The sequence below is a fragment of the Agelaius phoeniceus genome, chromosome 1 (genome assembly GCF_051311805.1).
Source record: "Agelaius phoeniceus isolate bAgePho1 chromosome 1, bAgePho1.hap1, whole genome shotgun sequence".
NCBI lineage: Eukaryota > Metazoa > Chordata > Aves > Passeriformes > Icteridae > Agelaius > Agelaius phoeniceus.
In genome coordinates, this window is record NC_135265.1 from 2142528 (window position 1) to 2160843 (window position 18316).

Consider the following 18316-nt stretch of genomic DNA (forward strand, 5'->3'; position numbering starts at 1 on the left):
CATCATTAACCTTAGTTCAGAAAGGAACAGGCCCAGGCAAGGGAAACTGAGGCACAAGGCAGTGGTTCCAAAATGTCAAGCAATGTGATCAAACCACTACTTAAGCCAAAAAATTACTAATTCTTGCTTGAGTTAACGCTGCTCCATCCTCTGCAGGCAGGAGGAGCTTTCTGGCACTTCCCAGCCCAATCTGGGACAAATCCTGCTCCCCAGGGATGAAGATGCAGGTCCGGCACAGTTATTTTTCCAAATATTCCTGGCTTTGTCACCACGCTCGTGGCACTTTATCAAATCCAGTGCCACTTCCAGGCACCTCCAAAGCAAATGCTGCTTCTGGGCACGGGGTTCCCTCTCCAGAGGAATGGAGGTTAAACACTGCTTTGAGTTGACCCAGAGAGGCCAACTTTGGGAGCCAAGCCAGGCAGGACTCACAGCAGTGACAACTCACCCTGCTCCAAAAAAGCGAGGGGAGGGGTGGGGAAAAAACCACCCCACCCACCCAAACCAGGCAAACCCTTCCAGTTTTCCAAGGAAAACCCCAAAAAGCAGCAGCTGAAACCCCGCAGAGCCGTGTGGGAGCGGCAGAACGCGCGGCTCAGGGCGGGATGGCTGAGCCGTCCTTTCCGGGCACTCCAGCTGTGTTTGCCTGCCTGCTGCATTCCTGCCTCGCCAGCCCAGGCCAGGGTTTGTTTTTTTGGGTCGTGCTGGGAAGCAGCTGCTCCATCTCACACACGCCAGAGCCCAGCGGAGCCACCGCGGCCTGGAGCGGCCTGCACGTGGCCCCACACCACCCTCCAGTGACAGCCACACACACGCGGGCCCTGCCGTGGCCCAGAGCGGCCCACAGGCTGGAAAAACAGGGACAGAGAGCCTATGGGATTGCTTCTCCTGGAGGGGACGTTCCAGCTGGAAGAGCCCCTGGGATTGCTTCTCCTGGAGGGGACATTCCAGGTGACATTCGTGGTGACTTCGTGCTCCGCTCAGGAACCTGCCCCAGAGTACTCATGGCACCTGAACTGCCCCTTCAAGTGCAACATCCTCCTCTTTTCCAAGTCTCCCTTAACAAAATCACACCCTGAACAGCCCCTTCAAGTCCAACATCCTGCTCTAAGTCTCTTCTAACAAAATCACACCCTGAAGGACGAGGTTTCTATCCTACAGGGGACACTGGAACTCACGGTGATTTCATGCCCCACTCAGGAACCCTGAAGGCACCTGAACAGCCCCTTCAAGTCCAACATCCTGCTCTTTTCCAAGTCTCTCCTAACAAAAGCACACCCTGAACAGCCCCTTCAAGTCCAACATCCTGCTTTTTTCTAACTCTCTCTTCACAAAATCTCACCCTGAAGGATGAGAGAGGTTTCTCTCCTACAGCAGAGCTGTAACTGACGCTGGAACTCACGGTGACTTCACGCCCTGCTCAGGAACCTGCTCCAGAGTGCTCACGGCACCTGAACAGCCCTTCAAGTCCAACATCCCCCTCTTTTCCAAGCCTCTCCTAACAAAATCATACCCTGAAGGATGAGGTTTCTGTCCTACAGCTGACACTGGAACTTGGGGTGACTTCATGCCTGGCTCAGGAACCCACCTGAGTGCTCACAGCACCTGAAGAGCCCCTTCAAGTCTAACATCCTGCTCTTTCCTAAGTCTCTTCTAACAAAATCACACCCTGAAGGATGAGGTTTCTATCCTACAGCTGACACTGGAACTCGTGGTGACTTCATGCCCCACTCAGGAACACACCCCAGAGCGCTCACAGCACATGAACAGCCCCTTCAAATCCAACATCCTCCTCTTTTCTAAGTCCCTCCTAACAAAATCACACCCTGAATAGCCCCTTCAAGTCCAACATCCTGCTCTAAGTCTCTCCTAACAAAATCACACGCTGAAGGATGAGGTTTCTATCCTACAGCTGACGCTGGAACTCGTGGTGACTTCATGCCCCACTCAGGAACCCTGAAGGTGTCTGAACAGCCCCTTCAAGTCCAACATCCTGCTCTCTTCTAAGTCTCTCCTAAAAAAAATAAAATCACACCCTGAACAGCAAGGTTTCTATGCCAGAGCAGAGCACCTATCCTGCACCTGCCAAAGGGAATAAAAATACACAGCACTTCCCACACTGCAAAGCCCGCAGTGAGTGGTGTGTTGGTAAATTAGGGCAAGCTATGCTTCCCCTCCCTCTCCCCCCGTGAGCATTTGAGGGTTCCTGTTGCCTGCGTGCAGGGGACAGATCAGTTACATTTATGCAGAACATTGCAATCTGTCAATATAAACACTATGTAAGCATGAGCCACTTGTAACATTACTACTGTCTTGACAAGTGTTTGCAGAGGGGGCAGAGCTGCTGGGATCCTTCTGCTCCCAGAGGGAAAGCAGAGCAAATCCCAACCAGCAGCAAAAATATTCCTTCCAGCAAGAATTAAAAAAATTTTTTTTTTTTTTTTTTTAAAAAAAGAGATGCATCAAAACTGAATCAGACTCTAAATCACAACAGAAAATAGAAGGAGTTGGTTTATGGCCTGGGTCACCCCAGACCCACAGATCAGGAAAGCAGAAGCTCCCACGGGTTGGTTTCCCTTCCCACCAGCACAGGGCACAGCAGGATTGAAGTTCCTCAGCCACCCTGTCACCCCAGCATGGCTAATCTTGTCACCTGCCACTTCCAAAGCCCAGAAGTGCAAGTCCCAACACAATTCCCAGATGCTGCTCTGGCATTTCCACCACCCCCGGCCACACTAGAGAGAGGAAAGGGAGGGAGGGAGGGGAGGTACCCACGCCCAGAGCGTGTCAGGCACCGGGAAAGCAGAGCAGGGAGGAAAACTGAAATGCAATGCTTTCTCAGGGATCCTGGCAGCCTGGGGCTGCTCCAGACTCCCCCCAGCAGCCTGCAAATGGAATATGGTGCAAATTAGTGCTCAGACAGCCCAGCTGCAGAGGCCGTGGCTGGACACAAAAGCAGCCTCACTCCTGGGGCAGCCAGTGCATCCCAGCAGGCTGACACCGAGCCCCAGGCAATGCCTCCCCCCAAAATATTCAAAATCCCACAAAACTCAGCCACCCCCATCATCATCACCATCCTCCTGAGGGGCAGCTCTACATGCACAAAGAGCCAGCAGGGCTGTGCTCAGCTTTACAGACATGCTTTTTTCTCTCTGTCAAAAAGTTTCTTATCAGCCAAGGTTTAGGAGCTGTAGCATCAGCACATCCCTGATGCCTGCAGCCAGGCTCTCCAGCTGCTTCCCAGGAGTTAGGGCTGAGCCAAACCCCTCAAAACCCCTCCTGAGCAGGTGCCTGCAGGCTCTCAGCTCTGCTCAGCATCACTGCAGGTGCTGTCCTGGGCAGGAACCCCGGGTCCTGCTGGCACCTGCTCCAGGAGGAGGGCAGCAACACCCAGCTGCAAGAATTCCCCTCAGAAAAAGGGAAAATCTCTCTCTCCCTCCACAGACCATCACATTTCCCAGCCAGGCAGCCTGGGGATGGAGCAGAACAGCAGCAAGAGCCCCAGCTGCACCACAGCTTTAACTCCCACACACCCCAAACTCTGCTTCCAGAGGGCATTGATCCTACTCAGCCACTTGTGCATCCCTCCAAGAACACCAGAGCCAGCGTTCCAAGGAAGCACAGCAGCCTCCAGCCGTGGTGTCCCCAGCCCAGCATCCCCTCCTGCCACCCCCTGGGACAGGCACAGACATAACTCCATGCTGACACAATCTCATTACCCTGTAACCATGCCCCGTTTCTGTCCCTGGGCACTCATTCCCCACCAGGCCACGCATTTGGAGACGTGGAATTCTTTCCCTGAAATAAGACATTGGGGCTTGGGGGGGGAAGGGATCATCCACAGCTGTCTCCATCCCCCTCCAGGCTGAGGAAGGGAGCAGCCAAGCTGCAGCCACAGTGTGACATCTGCTGAGCACTGCCTCGCTCTGTGCCCCACCACCTCCTCCACACGGATGCCAGCACCCAGAGGGGCCAGCAGGCCACCAAAAGGTGGCTTTGGGACTCAAAAGAAGCATCCCTTTCCCTGCCTGGAAGGTGTGGTTTAGCTCAGGTCATTCAGCCAAGCTGTTAGCAAGGATTTCTCAGAATGAACAGATGTGCTGCCTCACCTGGAGCAGCTCCTTCATGCATGTGGCAGAAGAAAAAGAAGATCAATACCAGCCTTCCCAGGGACTGGCAGGGAGAACTGGGGAGTTCTGCAGGAACATCCAGCTTTTTTACCAGGTGGGATTTCTCTCCTTACCAACAGAGAGAAACCCACAGCGAGGAGGGCTCAGCTCTTCCCCACATGCTTGTGGATTATCAGGAGCTGGGATCTCAGCACTGACTATTCCCAGTGGCCCCAGCAGCTCTGCAAGTGCAACCTCTGCTCTTGGAAGAACAAAGAGGGGATCAGCTGCTCCTTCACTGGGGCTTTAACCAGAGACAAGGAGGCTTTGCATAAGCAAACTCCACTGCACAGCAGCCCAGGAGTGCACATCTGGCAGCATCTCCTCACTGCCAGGGAGAGAGTCTCAAACCAAAAACAGCAGCTGTACCAAGACACAGAAAACCCCAAAGCAGTCGGGACAGACAGCAGACACTGCCCTTGGCTCAGAATGTCCCTCCTAAAGCTAAAACCTCTCCAAGCCAAGAGAGAAATCCCAGAAGGAACTGGAATGAGTTACCTGCTGCTCTAGAGCAGATAGCAGCACAGCAAGGATTAATAGGAGAGTTACAGCCAAGCTCCTTGCAAAGCCTGTCAGTCCCCAAGGCACAATTGAGCTGCACAGTGCCGGTGGTCCCGGGCAGACACATGAGCCAGCGGGCTGGGAACAGCCCTCTGCACACTGCCCAGGGAGAAAAGGGCTTTTCCTAAAAACCTGCACACACAGGACAGGCTGTTTCCTTAGAAAACCAGCCCCAGCAGCGGGAAGTGAAACGGTTCTGGAGTTGGAAACAGAAGATGTAAGTAGCACTGTTTGGAAAACTTTGCCAGACCACAAGCAATGGACAAGCCTCAACACCAGGATTTGTTTTACTGGAAAGAAGGGGGGAAAACCTCAAGCCTGCTAAAACATTCTCCAGGGCTGGTCCAGTGGCTCCTACCAGTGGTCACAACGCAACATCCCCAAAAAAAGGGAAAAAAAAAAAGAAGCAAGAATCCCCACTGTCGTGTAAACTTACACAAAAACCTCTTACACAGGTGGTCGCGCCAAACTCCTCTCTCAAACCGACAACATTTTGCGACAAACGGTTTAAAATTAAGGATAAGAGGCAGCGACACCCCAAAAAGCAGAGGGAAAACCCGCACGGAGCTGACGCGGCTGCGGGGGGCGTTGAAGGGGATCGGGGCAGCGGGTTGAATTGGCTGGTCCAGCTCACCGCACGGAGCCGTGACAGGGGAATAAGAGGGATAACAAGAGGGGGATAAAACCTCGGTATAAGTGGGATAAAACCTCGGTATAAGTGGGATAAATCCCCGGGATCGGGGGTCGGGAAGGGAAAGGATCGGGATCCACCTGCGCGACGCGCGCCGGGCCGGGAGCGCCCCCTGCCGGCCGCGCCCCGCCCCGCGCACAGGTGAGCGCTGGGGATGCGGCGCCCGCACCCGCGGATCCCCCCAAAAACCGACCGGCAGCACCCCACGGCTGGCAACTGGTGTTGAAAGCCACGCTTTAATAGCGGGGAAAAAGGAGTTTTCTCCGCGCTGTCGCACGCTACGGGGGTTACAACCGCGCTGCAGGTCCGCTCCGTGCGGGGAACGGGGGAACGAAGCGCTCGCTCGCCGCCGGCAGCTCCTGCCCTCAGTCCCGGGACTCAGCCCGGCAGCTCCCGGAGCGCCCGGTCCCGCCTGGCAAACCCAAGGGGATTCCGGGCGCTAGGACGCGGGACAGCCGCGGGCACGGCGCTGTCGCTGCCCCTGTCCCGGGCCGGCTGTCACTGCAGGAGGGGATGCCCGCACCCCCGAGGGTGCCCGCAGGAGAACAGCAGCATCCCCACCTCGGGCGGGACCGCGCAAAGCGCAAAACCCCTTCAGCATCCAAAAAAACAAACTCGGGCAAAAGTTAAAGAGCAGGAGCGAGGAGGCACCTACCCGAAGTAGGCGGCGGAGGGCCGCGGGGCGCAGGCGAGCAGCCCTAGGAGCGCGCAGGAGGAGAGCCATCCCAGCAGGACGTGTCCATCCAGCATCTTGCAGCGGCGCCGGCGCTGCTCATCTCGTTCCCCCGCCGCGCCCGCTGCGGCCCCGCCGCCCGCCCCGCTTCTTATAGCGCGGCCGGCGGAGAGAGCCCGAGCGGCGGCGGGGCGGGCCGGGGAGGGGCCGGCGGGGGGGGAGGGACACGGAGGAGAGGCGGGCTGGGACAGGGGGACACGCCCCGGGAGGAGGGACACGGAGCGGCGGGGCGGGGAGAGAGCGGGGAGCGCCAGCGGAGCGGGGAGAGGGGAGCGCGGGACGCGGTGGGGAAGGGGAGAGGGCAGGAGGGGAGAGAGATGGGCAGGGGAGAGAGGGATGAGTGTGCCAGGGTGGGTGTGCGAGGGATTGGCATTTGGGCATGGCACGGGCGGCAGGGCCAGGTGTGCAAGGCGTGGGTGTTGCAGGTGACAGGGCTGGGTGGCCGTGCAAGGATCGGGGAAGTTGTTCAAGGGGGAGGTTTGGCACATCTGGGCAGCTGTGCAAGAATGCAGCAGTCCTGAAAGGGCTGGGTGTGCCAGGGGTGGGCAGCTGGGCAAGGGCGAGGTTTGGCACATCTGGGCGGGTGTGCAAGGCATTGGCATCTGGGCATGGCACGGGCGGCAGGGCCAGGTGTGCAAGGCGTGGGTGTTGCAAGTGACAGGGCTGGGTGGCGGTGCAAGGATCAGTGCAGATGTGCAAGGGATGGGTGTGCCACATCTGGGCAGCTGTGCAAGAATGCAGCAATCGTGAAAGGGCTGGGTGTGCCAGCTGGGCAAGGGGGAGGTTCGGCACATCTGGGCAGCCGTGCAGAGGTTGGATGTGGGAAGGCACCGGCGTTGCACACTCGTGTGCACACCCACAGCGCTGTGAGCAGTGCAGGGACACCGAGCAGCCCGGGGAGGAAGCAGTTAATGCCCTGAATGTCACCCTTTTGGCCGGCAGCGTTTTTCCAGGTCTGTCGATGTCACTGTCATCGTCATCCTGGAGGTAATTCCAGCACCCGAGGACGGGAAGGTTCCCCTCCTGAGCATGTGTGTGTCACACTGCTGAGCCAGCCCGTGTCCCCGTGGGGACAGAGCCAGGAGGACACTTGGCCCTGGGCTCTCATCTCCAAAGCCACCATGCCCGGGGGTTTAAGCTCAGCCCCACAGAGCTGTGCCCAGCAGGTGACATTTGGTGCATGATGAGCAGCAAGGTGCTCAGAATGGGGTCATTGGTGTTTCTGACCCCCAGATTGTGTGGACAGACAGGTTCAGGAGCCACACAGGGGGACAGTTCATGGGGATGAACCTTCTGTCCTGGAATAGCTCCTGGAGTGGCACAAAATTCACTGGCAGCTCAATAAATTTATTCTCACCCTGAGCATTTGCAGCCTTCCCAGCCTTGTGCAAACTGTGTGGATTCTGCTTATTTTTGGGGTGAGAAGGAGAAAGATTTTTTTTGAAATTTTTTAATGTTTAAAACATCTCAGCCCAGTCCCTGACCACATTTTTGGCAAAACAAAAGTGTCCTTGTGGAAAAGCACCGTTCAAAGCTTCCCACATCCACCCGTGCATGGGATGTGGGGGCTCCCACTGTGGCTTTGCATCAGCACCCCTTGGGATGGGGGCTGAAACTTGCTTGGGGTGGGTGCCCCATCCACTCCAGCTTCCTCAAATCCATGTGATTCACCATTATCTGGGAATATCTCAGCTTCCTTCTCCCAGTGAAGTGGCACCGAGTCAGCCCCCTGTTGGTTCTGGGGGTCAGAAGCCCCATGGGGCCATCACAATCTGGCAGAGGGCAGAGCAATATTTCATTAAAGCCCCATCTAGAGGCCTTTCCTGGAGGAGAATTTGGGAGATAGGACCAGTGCCAGGGTCATGCTGAGTGTCCTTATCCTGCCACCCGAGCTCTTCCAGCTTGGGAAAAGGCAAGGCAGGGTTGTAGGTGGAGGCCAGGACAAGCAATGTTATCACTGGGAGGCTTTTCCTGAGCGTTTCTCTGGTGGAAAAAGCAGTTTAAGAGTCATTTTCCACGCACATCCCCAAGAAGCTGGTGATCCCAGCACGTGGAAGGAAACTCCAGCTGCTCCAGGCAGCCCCTGGTTGAGCTGTGGGTCACGGAAAGGCAGTGAGCCCCTTGCTGTTACTCATTTTCTCTGCCAGACCCGGGGTGATGCCCTGGCTGTGTGTGTGACTCTTTCCAAAGCGAGGCAGCACCAAAAATAGTCCCCACTTCTGCTTCCAGCCAGGGAAAAAAGGGAAGCCCAAGCAGGCAGTGGCTCCTCCAGGACTTTGCTGCTTGTCATGCCCGGGGACCACGCATGCAGCGTCTTCCTGGGACAGCTTGGTGGCTTCCAGGTCCTCCAGGTGACATAAATCCCGGTGTTTGTGCTCAGAGCAGTGGCCTCGGGCGCTGTCCCCGCAGCCACCGACAGCAGAGGGCAGTGCCACATAGGAGCAGTGCCACGGCTCTGGAAAACGGGAATTTTTCTGGCCGGGAGGGAAAGGGACACAGCAGAGCCAGGGGGAAGCACCCAAGGAGTTTGGTGGTGTAAGCGGCAATTCCAAATGGTCATAGTTGTTTTCTTTGGGAGCAAAAGATAATGCCAGGTGCAAGGATAATGCTGGACAAGGAGCCCCAGAATTGTTGTCACCTCTGGTGTGGCAGCAGCACAAACCCTGTGTCCTCACCCTGACCCCAACCCTGTGGGAAATGGATTTGTAGAGAATTTTTAAATGACCACAACCCCACCGTTGTGCTTTTGGAATGTGCTCCTGCAGGCAAAGCAGTTGTGGGAGTGACCTGTGAGGGTCCAAGTGTGGCATCCTGCAAAGGGTCCCAATGTCCCATTCCCTGTGTCCCTGTCCTGTGGGTGACACCATCCCACAGCAGCTCAGCTCCCAGGGTCTCAGCCAGCACTGCTGTGTCCACCCCAGCAGGCTCTTCCCAGGGGGATCTGGAGGGTGATTTCAAGTTTTCCTGCTCCATGACTCAGCTCTGGAGCAGAGCCTGCCTGAGGCTTCCCCATCCCAGAGGAGCCCTCGCTCCCATCTCTGTGTTTTTTGCAGGAATCCCAGCTCATCATTTCTCCAGGGCTTCTCTTCTGTCAGGAGCCAGGACATCCCTCTGGCTGTCCTGAGCAGCCCAGAGCCCTGCCAGGGGTCTCAGGGACCCTGGCACAGAGCCCAAAAACCCCTGTGGTTTTGATTATGACCCATGGAGCAAGTTACCAACCTTAGATGAAGATCAGCAAGCCACAACAATTTAGATAGAATAACAGTGAAGTTATCATGGGGTGGAAAAGTCGATTTTAGGGTTTCTGGTATGGGGGTTCAGGAGGCAAGATGGAGGAATCTGGGCGTGTCCAGCCTTTCTCCTTCTTCTTCTTGGCCTCCATCTTCTGCTGTGATGGTGGCACTTTTGGATTGGTTTAGAGTAGAAGCTCAGTGTCTAACATAGGTGATAGGTATTGGAAAGGACTTGTAAACATTGTACAGGTAGTTTTTAGTATAAAGACATAACATTGCCCTGGGGGCAGGCAGAGTGCCTCTGTCTGTCCTGCTGGATGGACCTTGGCAGGGCAGGAGAAAATTTTTTATAGATAAGACAAAATAAACAACCTTGAGACCGAGAAATGAAGACTCTGACTCCTTCTTCGACCACCAGGCTGGGAAAAGAGACTTTCCAACTTTTCTCAGGGTCACTCTGAGCAGTGAGAGATCTCGACCCCCTTCCCTCCCTAAAGCTTTGCTCCAGGTGTTTTTCTCTGCAGTTCAACACCAGCTTCCACCCACCATCCAAAACATCCATTGGAGAGCAGGGGATTTTGCCCATGGAGGTTTCTCTGCCTCTCCAGGGCAGCCATTCCAGCTCAGCGGGGCGACTGACTCACAGAAGGGTGAGAGGCAAGGAAAATACCCGTGAGCTCATCTCTCTCATCCCTCACTGCCAGTCCTGCATGGATTCCCCAGCAGATATTTGGCAGCCACTCCCAGGTTGGAGTAACCCAAGCAGGGCAGGAGAGGCAGGAACCTCACCGGGCTGGGGCTGGGCCGGGTGGCCGAGGCCGTTCCCAGGATAGCTGAGAAGCCTTTGGTGGTGTTTCCTCCGAGAGGAGCCACTCACATTTCCCTTCCTCAGTTTCCTGAATTAGAAGTGGGCCTGGCATTTCTGTGCCAGCAAGAGGGAGGCTGAAATAACAGACAGGAGCTGGGAATGTGGCATTCACATTCTCTGAAAAATGCCTTCGCCCAGGATTTTTCTCCTGGGAAGCTGAGAAGCCTCAGAGAAAAAGGAAAACAATTCTGATCTCATTTGCTTCTCCTGTGTTGTGCTCACATGTGGAATGTGTTTGGAGATTGTTTACCCACAGGTGATTGTTCCATTGGATTCTGGTGTGAGTTGTTTTCACTCTTTGGCCAATCAGGGCCAAGCTGTGTCGGGACTCTGGAGAGAGTCAGGAGTTTTCATTATTATCTTTTCAGCATTCTGTCTGTATCCTTTGTGTATTCTTTAGTATCGTTTTAGTAGAGCATTCTTTAATATAATATAGTATAATAAAATAATGAATTAGCCTTCTGAGAACATGGAGTCAGATCCATCATTCCTTCCTGCCACAGGGCACCCCACAATACAATACTGGGAATGCAGCCTGCCCATGGGAAAGCATTTGTCCCCTTCTATTGGATTTGCTGGGACCCCCAACAAAGGAAGGAATGATGAATCTGACTCCGTGTTCTCAGAGGCTAATTTATTATTTTATGTTACTATAATATATTAAAAAATACTAAACTAAACTATACTAAAGAATACAGAAAGGATATTTACTGAATGCTAAAAGATAATAATGAAAACTCCTGACTCTCTCCAGAGTCCCGATACAGCTTGGCCCTGATTGGCCAAAGAGTGAAAACAACTCACAGCAGAATCCAATGAAACAATCACCTGTGGGTAAACAATCTCCAAACACATTCCACATGTGAGCACAACACAGGAGAAGCAAATGAGATCAGAATTGTTTTCCTTTTTCTCTGAGGCTTCTCAGCTTCCCAGGAGAGAAATCCTGGGCGAAGGCATTTTTCAGAGAATGTGAATTGGACACAATGAGGGTGTTTAATGTTGTCTCAGACACTGTGGGACACCTGGGACATCCACCTGCAGGCCATCAAACCTTTTGGATGTCTGCATGCAGGTGGGGCAGCCCATGGGGGATTTTAGGTGGCAGGAAGTCCCCATGGTCAAACCCCATCAAGGTGCAGATGCCAAGATTTAGATGTTTCAATGTGCATCCAAATCCCACTTCTTCAAGGTCTGGAGGTTAATGCAAAGGCTTCCTGTGGCCAGCAGAGGTTTAAGGGCAGTGGGGAAGGAGAAGAAAGCAGCCAAACTGGTGAACTTGTGGTCACTGGGACCTGGGGGTGCTTTTCCACCCTCTGCATCCTTTTCTTGGGCATGAACTCTGGCACCAAGAGTCTCCTCAATAGTCACGAGTTGCCCTGGGCTGCTGCCAGATTTTCCTTTGGCCACACACCTGAGAGCCCCAGAGCTCAGGTTTTATTGGGAAGTGATAAAATAAAACCATTTGCTGCAGGAACATTCAGAAGGGGAATCCCCCAGGATCAATGTCAAGAGTTTTACCCAAGCTGTTTTTGCAGGGATCACGTGGCCAAGAGCAATGGCTTCATAAAGGACTGGAAATTTAAACCCTGAAGTTTTTATTTAGCAGAAAACTAGCGTGGCAAACAATTTAGACCTGCTGGAGAGAGAAACCTGGCTGGGGACAGAGCTTCTGGTTGCTTTTATTGGTTTGCAATGGTCTGTGTTGGGCATTTTTTTGGGGATCATCTCCTTTCTCTTCCTTTGCACAGCCAGGAATTTCAGTTTGTTTTTTAGGACAATGCAAAAGGAGACAAAAAAAAGAAAAAAAGCTTTAAAAGAGTGAGATGGGGAAAGTGGAGAGTGGCTACAGGAAGCAGCAGAGTGATCTGCAGGGAGGAATGATGTAGAAATGACTGATGGATGGATGGATGGATGGATGAAACACTGATTTTCTGTAGCTTGTAGATGCCATCTGCAGAAAATGAGTTGGGATCTGAATTGAAACTGAATTTTGTGGGCCCTTAGGAAAGGGAAAAGTGGCCTCAAAAAGATGTAGCTGGCCAGACTGGAGAAAGTTCCTGTGATTTTCATCTGCTGCCCCATCCCTGGAAGTGTCCAAGGCCAGGCTGGAGCACCCTGGGATAGTGGAAGGTGTCCCTGCCCATGGCAGGGAGTTGGAACTGGATGATCTACAACACTTCTTCCAACCCAGACCATCCTGGGATTTTGTACCAGGCATGAAAGTGCATTTAAGCTCCTCCTCAGACAGGTTTTTCCTGGATTCCTGCAGTAAAAAAAAAAATCAGCCTGGTAGCAAAGGCTTGAAATCAAAGCAGAGCACAGCTGTCTTTCAGGGGGATGAGATCCCAAAGGATGGAGGGTTTGTTGGAATTGGATGGAGAGGAGCTGGGCTAAAACAGAGGGGACAAACAGGCAGTTTATTGTCTATTTAAAATAAACTGTGTTTATTTTGAATAGGTTCATTTTTTGTGCAGGGGAAGTTTTTCTGTGTGTTACTTTGCATTTCTGTCTTGAGGACGAGGAGGTATTTTCTCTTTGCTCCTTTGAGTAAAATCCTCTTTGTTATTCTACCATTTGCCTTGGTGAATTTTAGCTCCTGAGTGAATTTCCTGGGTGTCCTGAGGTTCCTGGGGTTGGAAGCCAAGCTGGTGATTTCTGAGTGACCCCTCCACCCCCCAGCCCTGCCAGCCAGGCCTGCAGACAGGTCACACTAATGTTTAACTCCAGCCTGTGTCACTGCATTCAGAGCCTGTTTTCCCTCCCCTCTGCACAAGTTTATTCCCAGTGGATGCAGTGACCCCCTCACCTCTCGGTGTCCCCTACACCAAACAAGGCTGGCTGTCCCTCCACTGCCCTTCACAGGGCATCAACTGAGAGCTCTTTTCATCTCAGCTCTCCAGCTCTGACCTTCTCCAGGGGGGCACATCCTTCCCTGGAGCAGCAGAAAGGATTTGTGTTGGGAAGAACAGGTGGATTCCTGTGCTGGGATGAGGATGGGGTCCTGAGACAGGTCAGATCCAGGACTATGGGGGGAGAGGGCTCTGACTTATTGTCCCTGAGCAGAAGAAAAGCCATCCCTGGTACTCTTTGATGTCAGATTTCCTTCATTATCTTTGGATATTTGGTATTCATTGGATATTTGGTCAGGGCAGAGAGATTATGATTGATGATTATGATGTGATGACTATCATGATGATGATTTTATGTTTTATTATTATCTATAGTTGTAGTTATTAGGATGACTATTATGGTTATGGTTTTATTATATATTTATTGTATTTGCTGGGTCCCCTGACAAAGGGAGGAATGATGGATCTGACTCCATGTTCTCAGAAGGCTAATTTATTATTTTATGATACTATATTATATTAAAGGATGCTATACTAAACTATACTAAAGAATACAGAAAGGATACTTACAGAAGGCTAAAAAGATAATAATGAAAACTCCTGACTCTTTCCAGAGCCCCAACACAGCTTGGCCCTGATTGGCCAAAGAGTGAAAACAACTCACAGCAGAATCCAATGAAACAATCACCTGTGGGTAAACAATCTCCAAACACATTCCACATGTGAGCACAACACAGGAGAAGCAAATGAGATCAGAATTGTTTTCCTTTTTCTCTGAGGTTTCTCAGCTTCCCAGGAGAAAAATCCTGGGGGAAAGGATTTTTCAGAGAATGTGACTGCCACATAGAGTATTCTCATTATTGGTGTGATTATGATTGATGATTATTGATGATACCAGATTATCATCACCATCTGCAGTAGCTGTGCTGTGGGCACTGCCCCATAGGCTCCTCTCCTCCAGGAATGCAGAAATCTCTGGCACAAGGGCACATGGAGGAGTTCCTGTCTGGACCCAGCCAAAAAGATCCCTGCCAGCTCAGCCTGGCTGTGTTTACCTCACTCTAAATTCCCTTGGGGGGAAGCCTGCCCCATTCCCCCTGCTTTTAGAACCCTCAGCACATTTTTCCCCTGGAGACAGGGATTAATTCCTATTGCTGATCCTCTTCTCCAACCTGGTGGCCATGACCTGTCCCCACCATCCTGGGTGACATCACTGCTTAACAACAACAAAATCAGCTCCATGACACAAGAATCCAGCCAGGCTGTGGAGCTCTCCAGGTGGGAAGGGAACCTGCACTTCAAAGGTTACTCATCCCTGCCCTGGAAGGCTGTGAGTACTTCCCAAGTGCCAAGTGTCCTCCTGGGAGGAACAAACACTCCAAGTGTTTGCAGACCATTCTCCTCCTGCCTCTTTCCTCCTGGGATGATGACAGAAAGTCAGCGCTGTTGTTCCTGGAGTGGACTTGAAGTGTGTTGACCTTGCTGAGTCACACAGGCCCCAAGGCTGCTGAGGGTAGTCCTGTGTCTGGTCTGTCTGCCCTGAGTGGCTCAGGTGTCTCTTTTTTCCCCTCCTGGGTGTTGTTTCCTGGTCTTGGGGGGCCAGGCTGTGTGTTTTAGGAGATAGGGAAATGGTTATATCCTGCTCAGGGTGATGGGAATGGATCAAGGGAGTTATTAAGTGTTGGAGCCCTGGCTGCTGAGAATTTCAGATTTCTGTGCTGCCAGGCACTGACCCCCAAGAGAACACTGCACTGACCTGAGGCCCTGGAGAAGCTTCCAAAATGGAATAACAGAACTGGGATTGTGGGTGTGGAGTTTGGATAGAAATGTGTAATATCACAGGGTGGGAAACTCAGAGTTTAAGGGTTTAGAATACAGTAATACATATATAAAGCTAAGATAAAAGTTTTAGAGCAGTAACTAGTCCTTCTTCTTCACCTTCTTCTTCAAGGGTTTCAAGAGTATTTTGTAATTAGACAAAAAGCATCCACATTACGAGACATGAGTGATTAGTTATTAAGTTAAAAATAAGAAGGACATAAATAACAAATAAACAACAACAATAATAATAATAATAATAATAATAATAATAATAATAATAATAATAATAATAAATAAAGGACATGTTCCCAGTGTATTGGGGGTGATGTTTCCTCCTATCATTTCCCTATGGGAAGGGACAGATGCTCTGGAAGGACCCAGCTCAAGGGAGTGGAGTTGGAGGCTTAATTTTGATTATGGGTGGAATCAAGCTCCTGTCAAATTAAGGTGAATCATAGAATCATGGAATATCCTGAGCTGGAAGAGATCCACAAGGATCATCTAGTCCAGCTCCTGACCCTGCACAGACACCCCAACATTCCCACCCTGGGCATCGTGAGAGCAGTGTCCAAACCCTCCTGGAGCTCCGGCAGCCTCGGGGCTGTGCCCATTCCCTGGGGAGCCTGGGCAGTGCCCAACACCCTCTGGGGAAGGACCTTTCCCTGATATCCAACCTGACCCTCCCCTGGCACAGCTTCATGCCATTCCCTGGGTCCTGTCACTGTCACAGAGAGAAAAACTCAGTGCCTGCCCCTCCACTTGGGGTGCAAATGCACATTTGTCACTGTCACACAGAGATGTTTAGGCCAGGATGCAATGATGAAGTTTGATATTTGCTGAGTACACTGAGGGAGAAAATTTGACTCAGAGTTTCCTTCCTTGACACTGACAAACTGATTTCTCATGTGGATGAGCCCAGGTGGTCAGGTAGATGTCCCCAGGGGCACAGCAGATGTAGTGCTTGGAGACATGATTTAGGGGGATTTGGCAGTGCTGGATGAATGGTTGGACTTGATTCCCAGAATTCCCAGAATGACCAGGTTGGAAGAGACCTTCAAGGTCACAGAGTCCAACCCAGCCCCAACAGCTCAACCAAACCCTGGCCCCCAGTGCCACATCCAGGCTTTGTTAAACACACCCAGGCATGGGGACTCCACCACCTCCCTGGGCAGCCATTCCAGAACTTTATCACCTTTCTGTGAAAAACTTTTCCCTGCTATCCAACCTGTATTTCCCCTGGTGCAGCTCGAGGCTGTGTGCTCTGGTTGTGTCAGTGCTGCTGCAGAAAGAGCCCAGGGCCAGCTGAGCACAGGCACCTTTCAGGAGCTGCAGAGAGTGATGGGGGCAGCCCTGAGTCTCCTTTTCTCCAGGCTCATGATGATGATCTTGGCTTTCCAACCTCAGTGATTCCAAGGTCTTCCAGGAACTGAAATATTGGTGTATTCCCTGTGTGAGACATGTCCAAACAAGAAACATCTCCAAAATGATTGCAGAGAGTAGAACTGAGCCCCCTGACTCCTCCATGACAACTCTGGTGGATCTATTCAGACAGCAAAGGGTGCAGGGTGGGCTGTGCAAGATCAGGACTTGCAATCAGAGTAAGAGGAGATACTCCTGAGACCCTGAAACCCTGAATGGTGATGGCTCTCAGTCTGACATGCTGCTAAAAGAATTTGGAGTGAGGTTTGCCTGTAAGCTCACAACCATTTGTGTGAAATTCCACCTGCTCTAGGGGAAGGTGTCCTGCCCATGGACAGATGATTTGTAGGATCCCTTCCAACCCAAACCATTCTCTGATTCTGTGATATCTGATCATCAGCTCATTTAACTGTTGGGAAATCAGCTGGGGAGGAAATAATAATTTAATGACCAGACAGGAACTCCTGCATGTGCCCTTGTTCCAGAGGTTTCTGCATTCCTGGAGGAGCTTGTGGGGCAGTGCCCACAGCACAGCTCCTGCAGATGGTGATGATAATCTGGTATCATCATCAATAATCATCATCACACCAATAATGACAACAATATATGATAAAATACATAACTGCAAGAGTCATACCAATAACTACAACTATAGATAATAATAAAACATAAAATCATCATCATCATCATATCATAATCATCATCATCATAGCCATCATATCATAATCATCAATCATAATCTCACTGCCCTGACCAAATATCCAAGCTTGCAAGTGAAAGGTAGAAATAATAATTTGATCATTTCATTTCATGGATCTGTGTGTGTTTCTGCTCTACACACATTTTTGTTTGTGCACACAGTGTGTGTATCTACAGCCACATATGGATTTAGCAATGTGTGTATCTATAGACACATATGGATTCATGTGTGTTTTTGCTCATTTTGTAACCACCAGAGCCTCCCAGCCTGGCATTTTCCCTCTCCCTCCTTGTCCCAGTGTGAAATCCCTTCCCTGCTGCCTGGGAAGTCAGCCTGTCACATGAGCAGCAGGCCAAGGGGCATTATCTGCCTGCTTTTCCTCCTGAACAATGTAAGTAGATGATTAACCATTAAAGCAACACACTTTGCTGAGCCATTAACCAGGGAGGAAGGCCTGAGCTGGGCTGAACAATGGGCTCCATACAGAAACCAGCCCAGCCTGCCTATCCTGGAAGTGCCTCTCTGACAGAGCCCGGTGGATTTTGCCTTGGAATGGCTCAGTTTGGGCTCTCACGCAGCCAACCCCGTGTTCCCCACCTTTCCATCTGCCCTGTGCTGACCTTGGAGGCTGATCTTGCCCAAATCAAACCCTGGGAGGTTTAGGAGCTGCCACTGGTTTTCCAGCCTCCCTTTTGCATGCTGCAGGAATGCTGTGTGGGAATTGAGGAGATCCTAATGATGCCTTGTGCAGGCTGCCCTAGAACAGAGGCTGGACAGAGCTAAAGAATAAAGCAGGGATTTATTAAAAGGCCTCCATGGATGCACCTTGGGCAGCACAAGAGCCCAGCCAGGGCTGCACCCAAGATGAACCAAAATGGCCCCAAAATGCACCAGCGCTCCCGGGGTCTCTCCCTGGGATCAGTTCTGCTCCATTTGCATCTTGCAGTTCATTGTCCCATCCCAGCTTTAGCCCCTGCAGTCCCACCCTGCTTGTTTTTCTCTCTCCAGCCCACGGGGTTTGTGCTCTGGGGCTGAGATTTGGATCATTTGTCCTTGGTGCCCAGCTGGAGCAGGAATTGTTTTGTCTCCCTGCTCTGTGCACAGAGCTCAGCATGCCCTGATGTGAAGCTCAGACCCACACACTAAAGCAGCACAGAATCTGAAAATATAAAAGCTAAACCTGAGGCATCACTAAGTCAGCCAGATTTACTCATCTGGAGGCATTGGCTGAACACGAGACAGAATTAATAATTTCTTTCTAGCTAATTA

General features: G+C 51.7%; 1 protein-coding gene across 1 annotated transcript in view; it reads right to left on the minus strand.

The window, feature by feature from the left end:
• Positions 1-6292, minus strand: part of WNT9A (Wnt family member 9A) — a 66295-nt gene extending 60003 nt beyond the window's left edge. Inside the window, exon 1 of the mRNA XM_054646704.2 lies at positions 6077-6292. Within this exon, the coding sequence (XP_054502679.1) occupies positions 6077-6171 (95 nt within the window). The 5' untranslated portion in view covers positions 6172-6292. The remainder of the gene's footprint in view (positions 1-6076) is intronic.
• Between the last annotated feature and the right edge of the window lie 12024 nt (positions 6293-18316).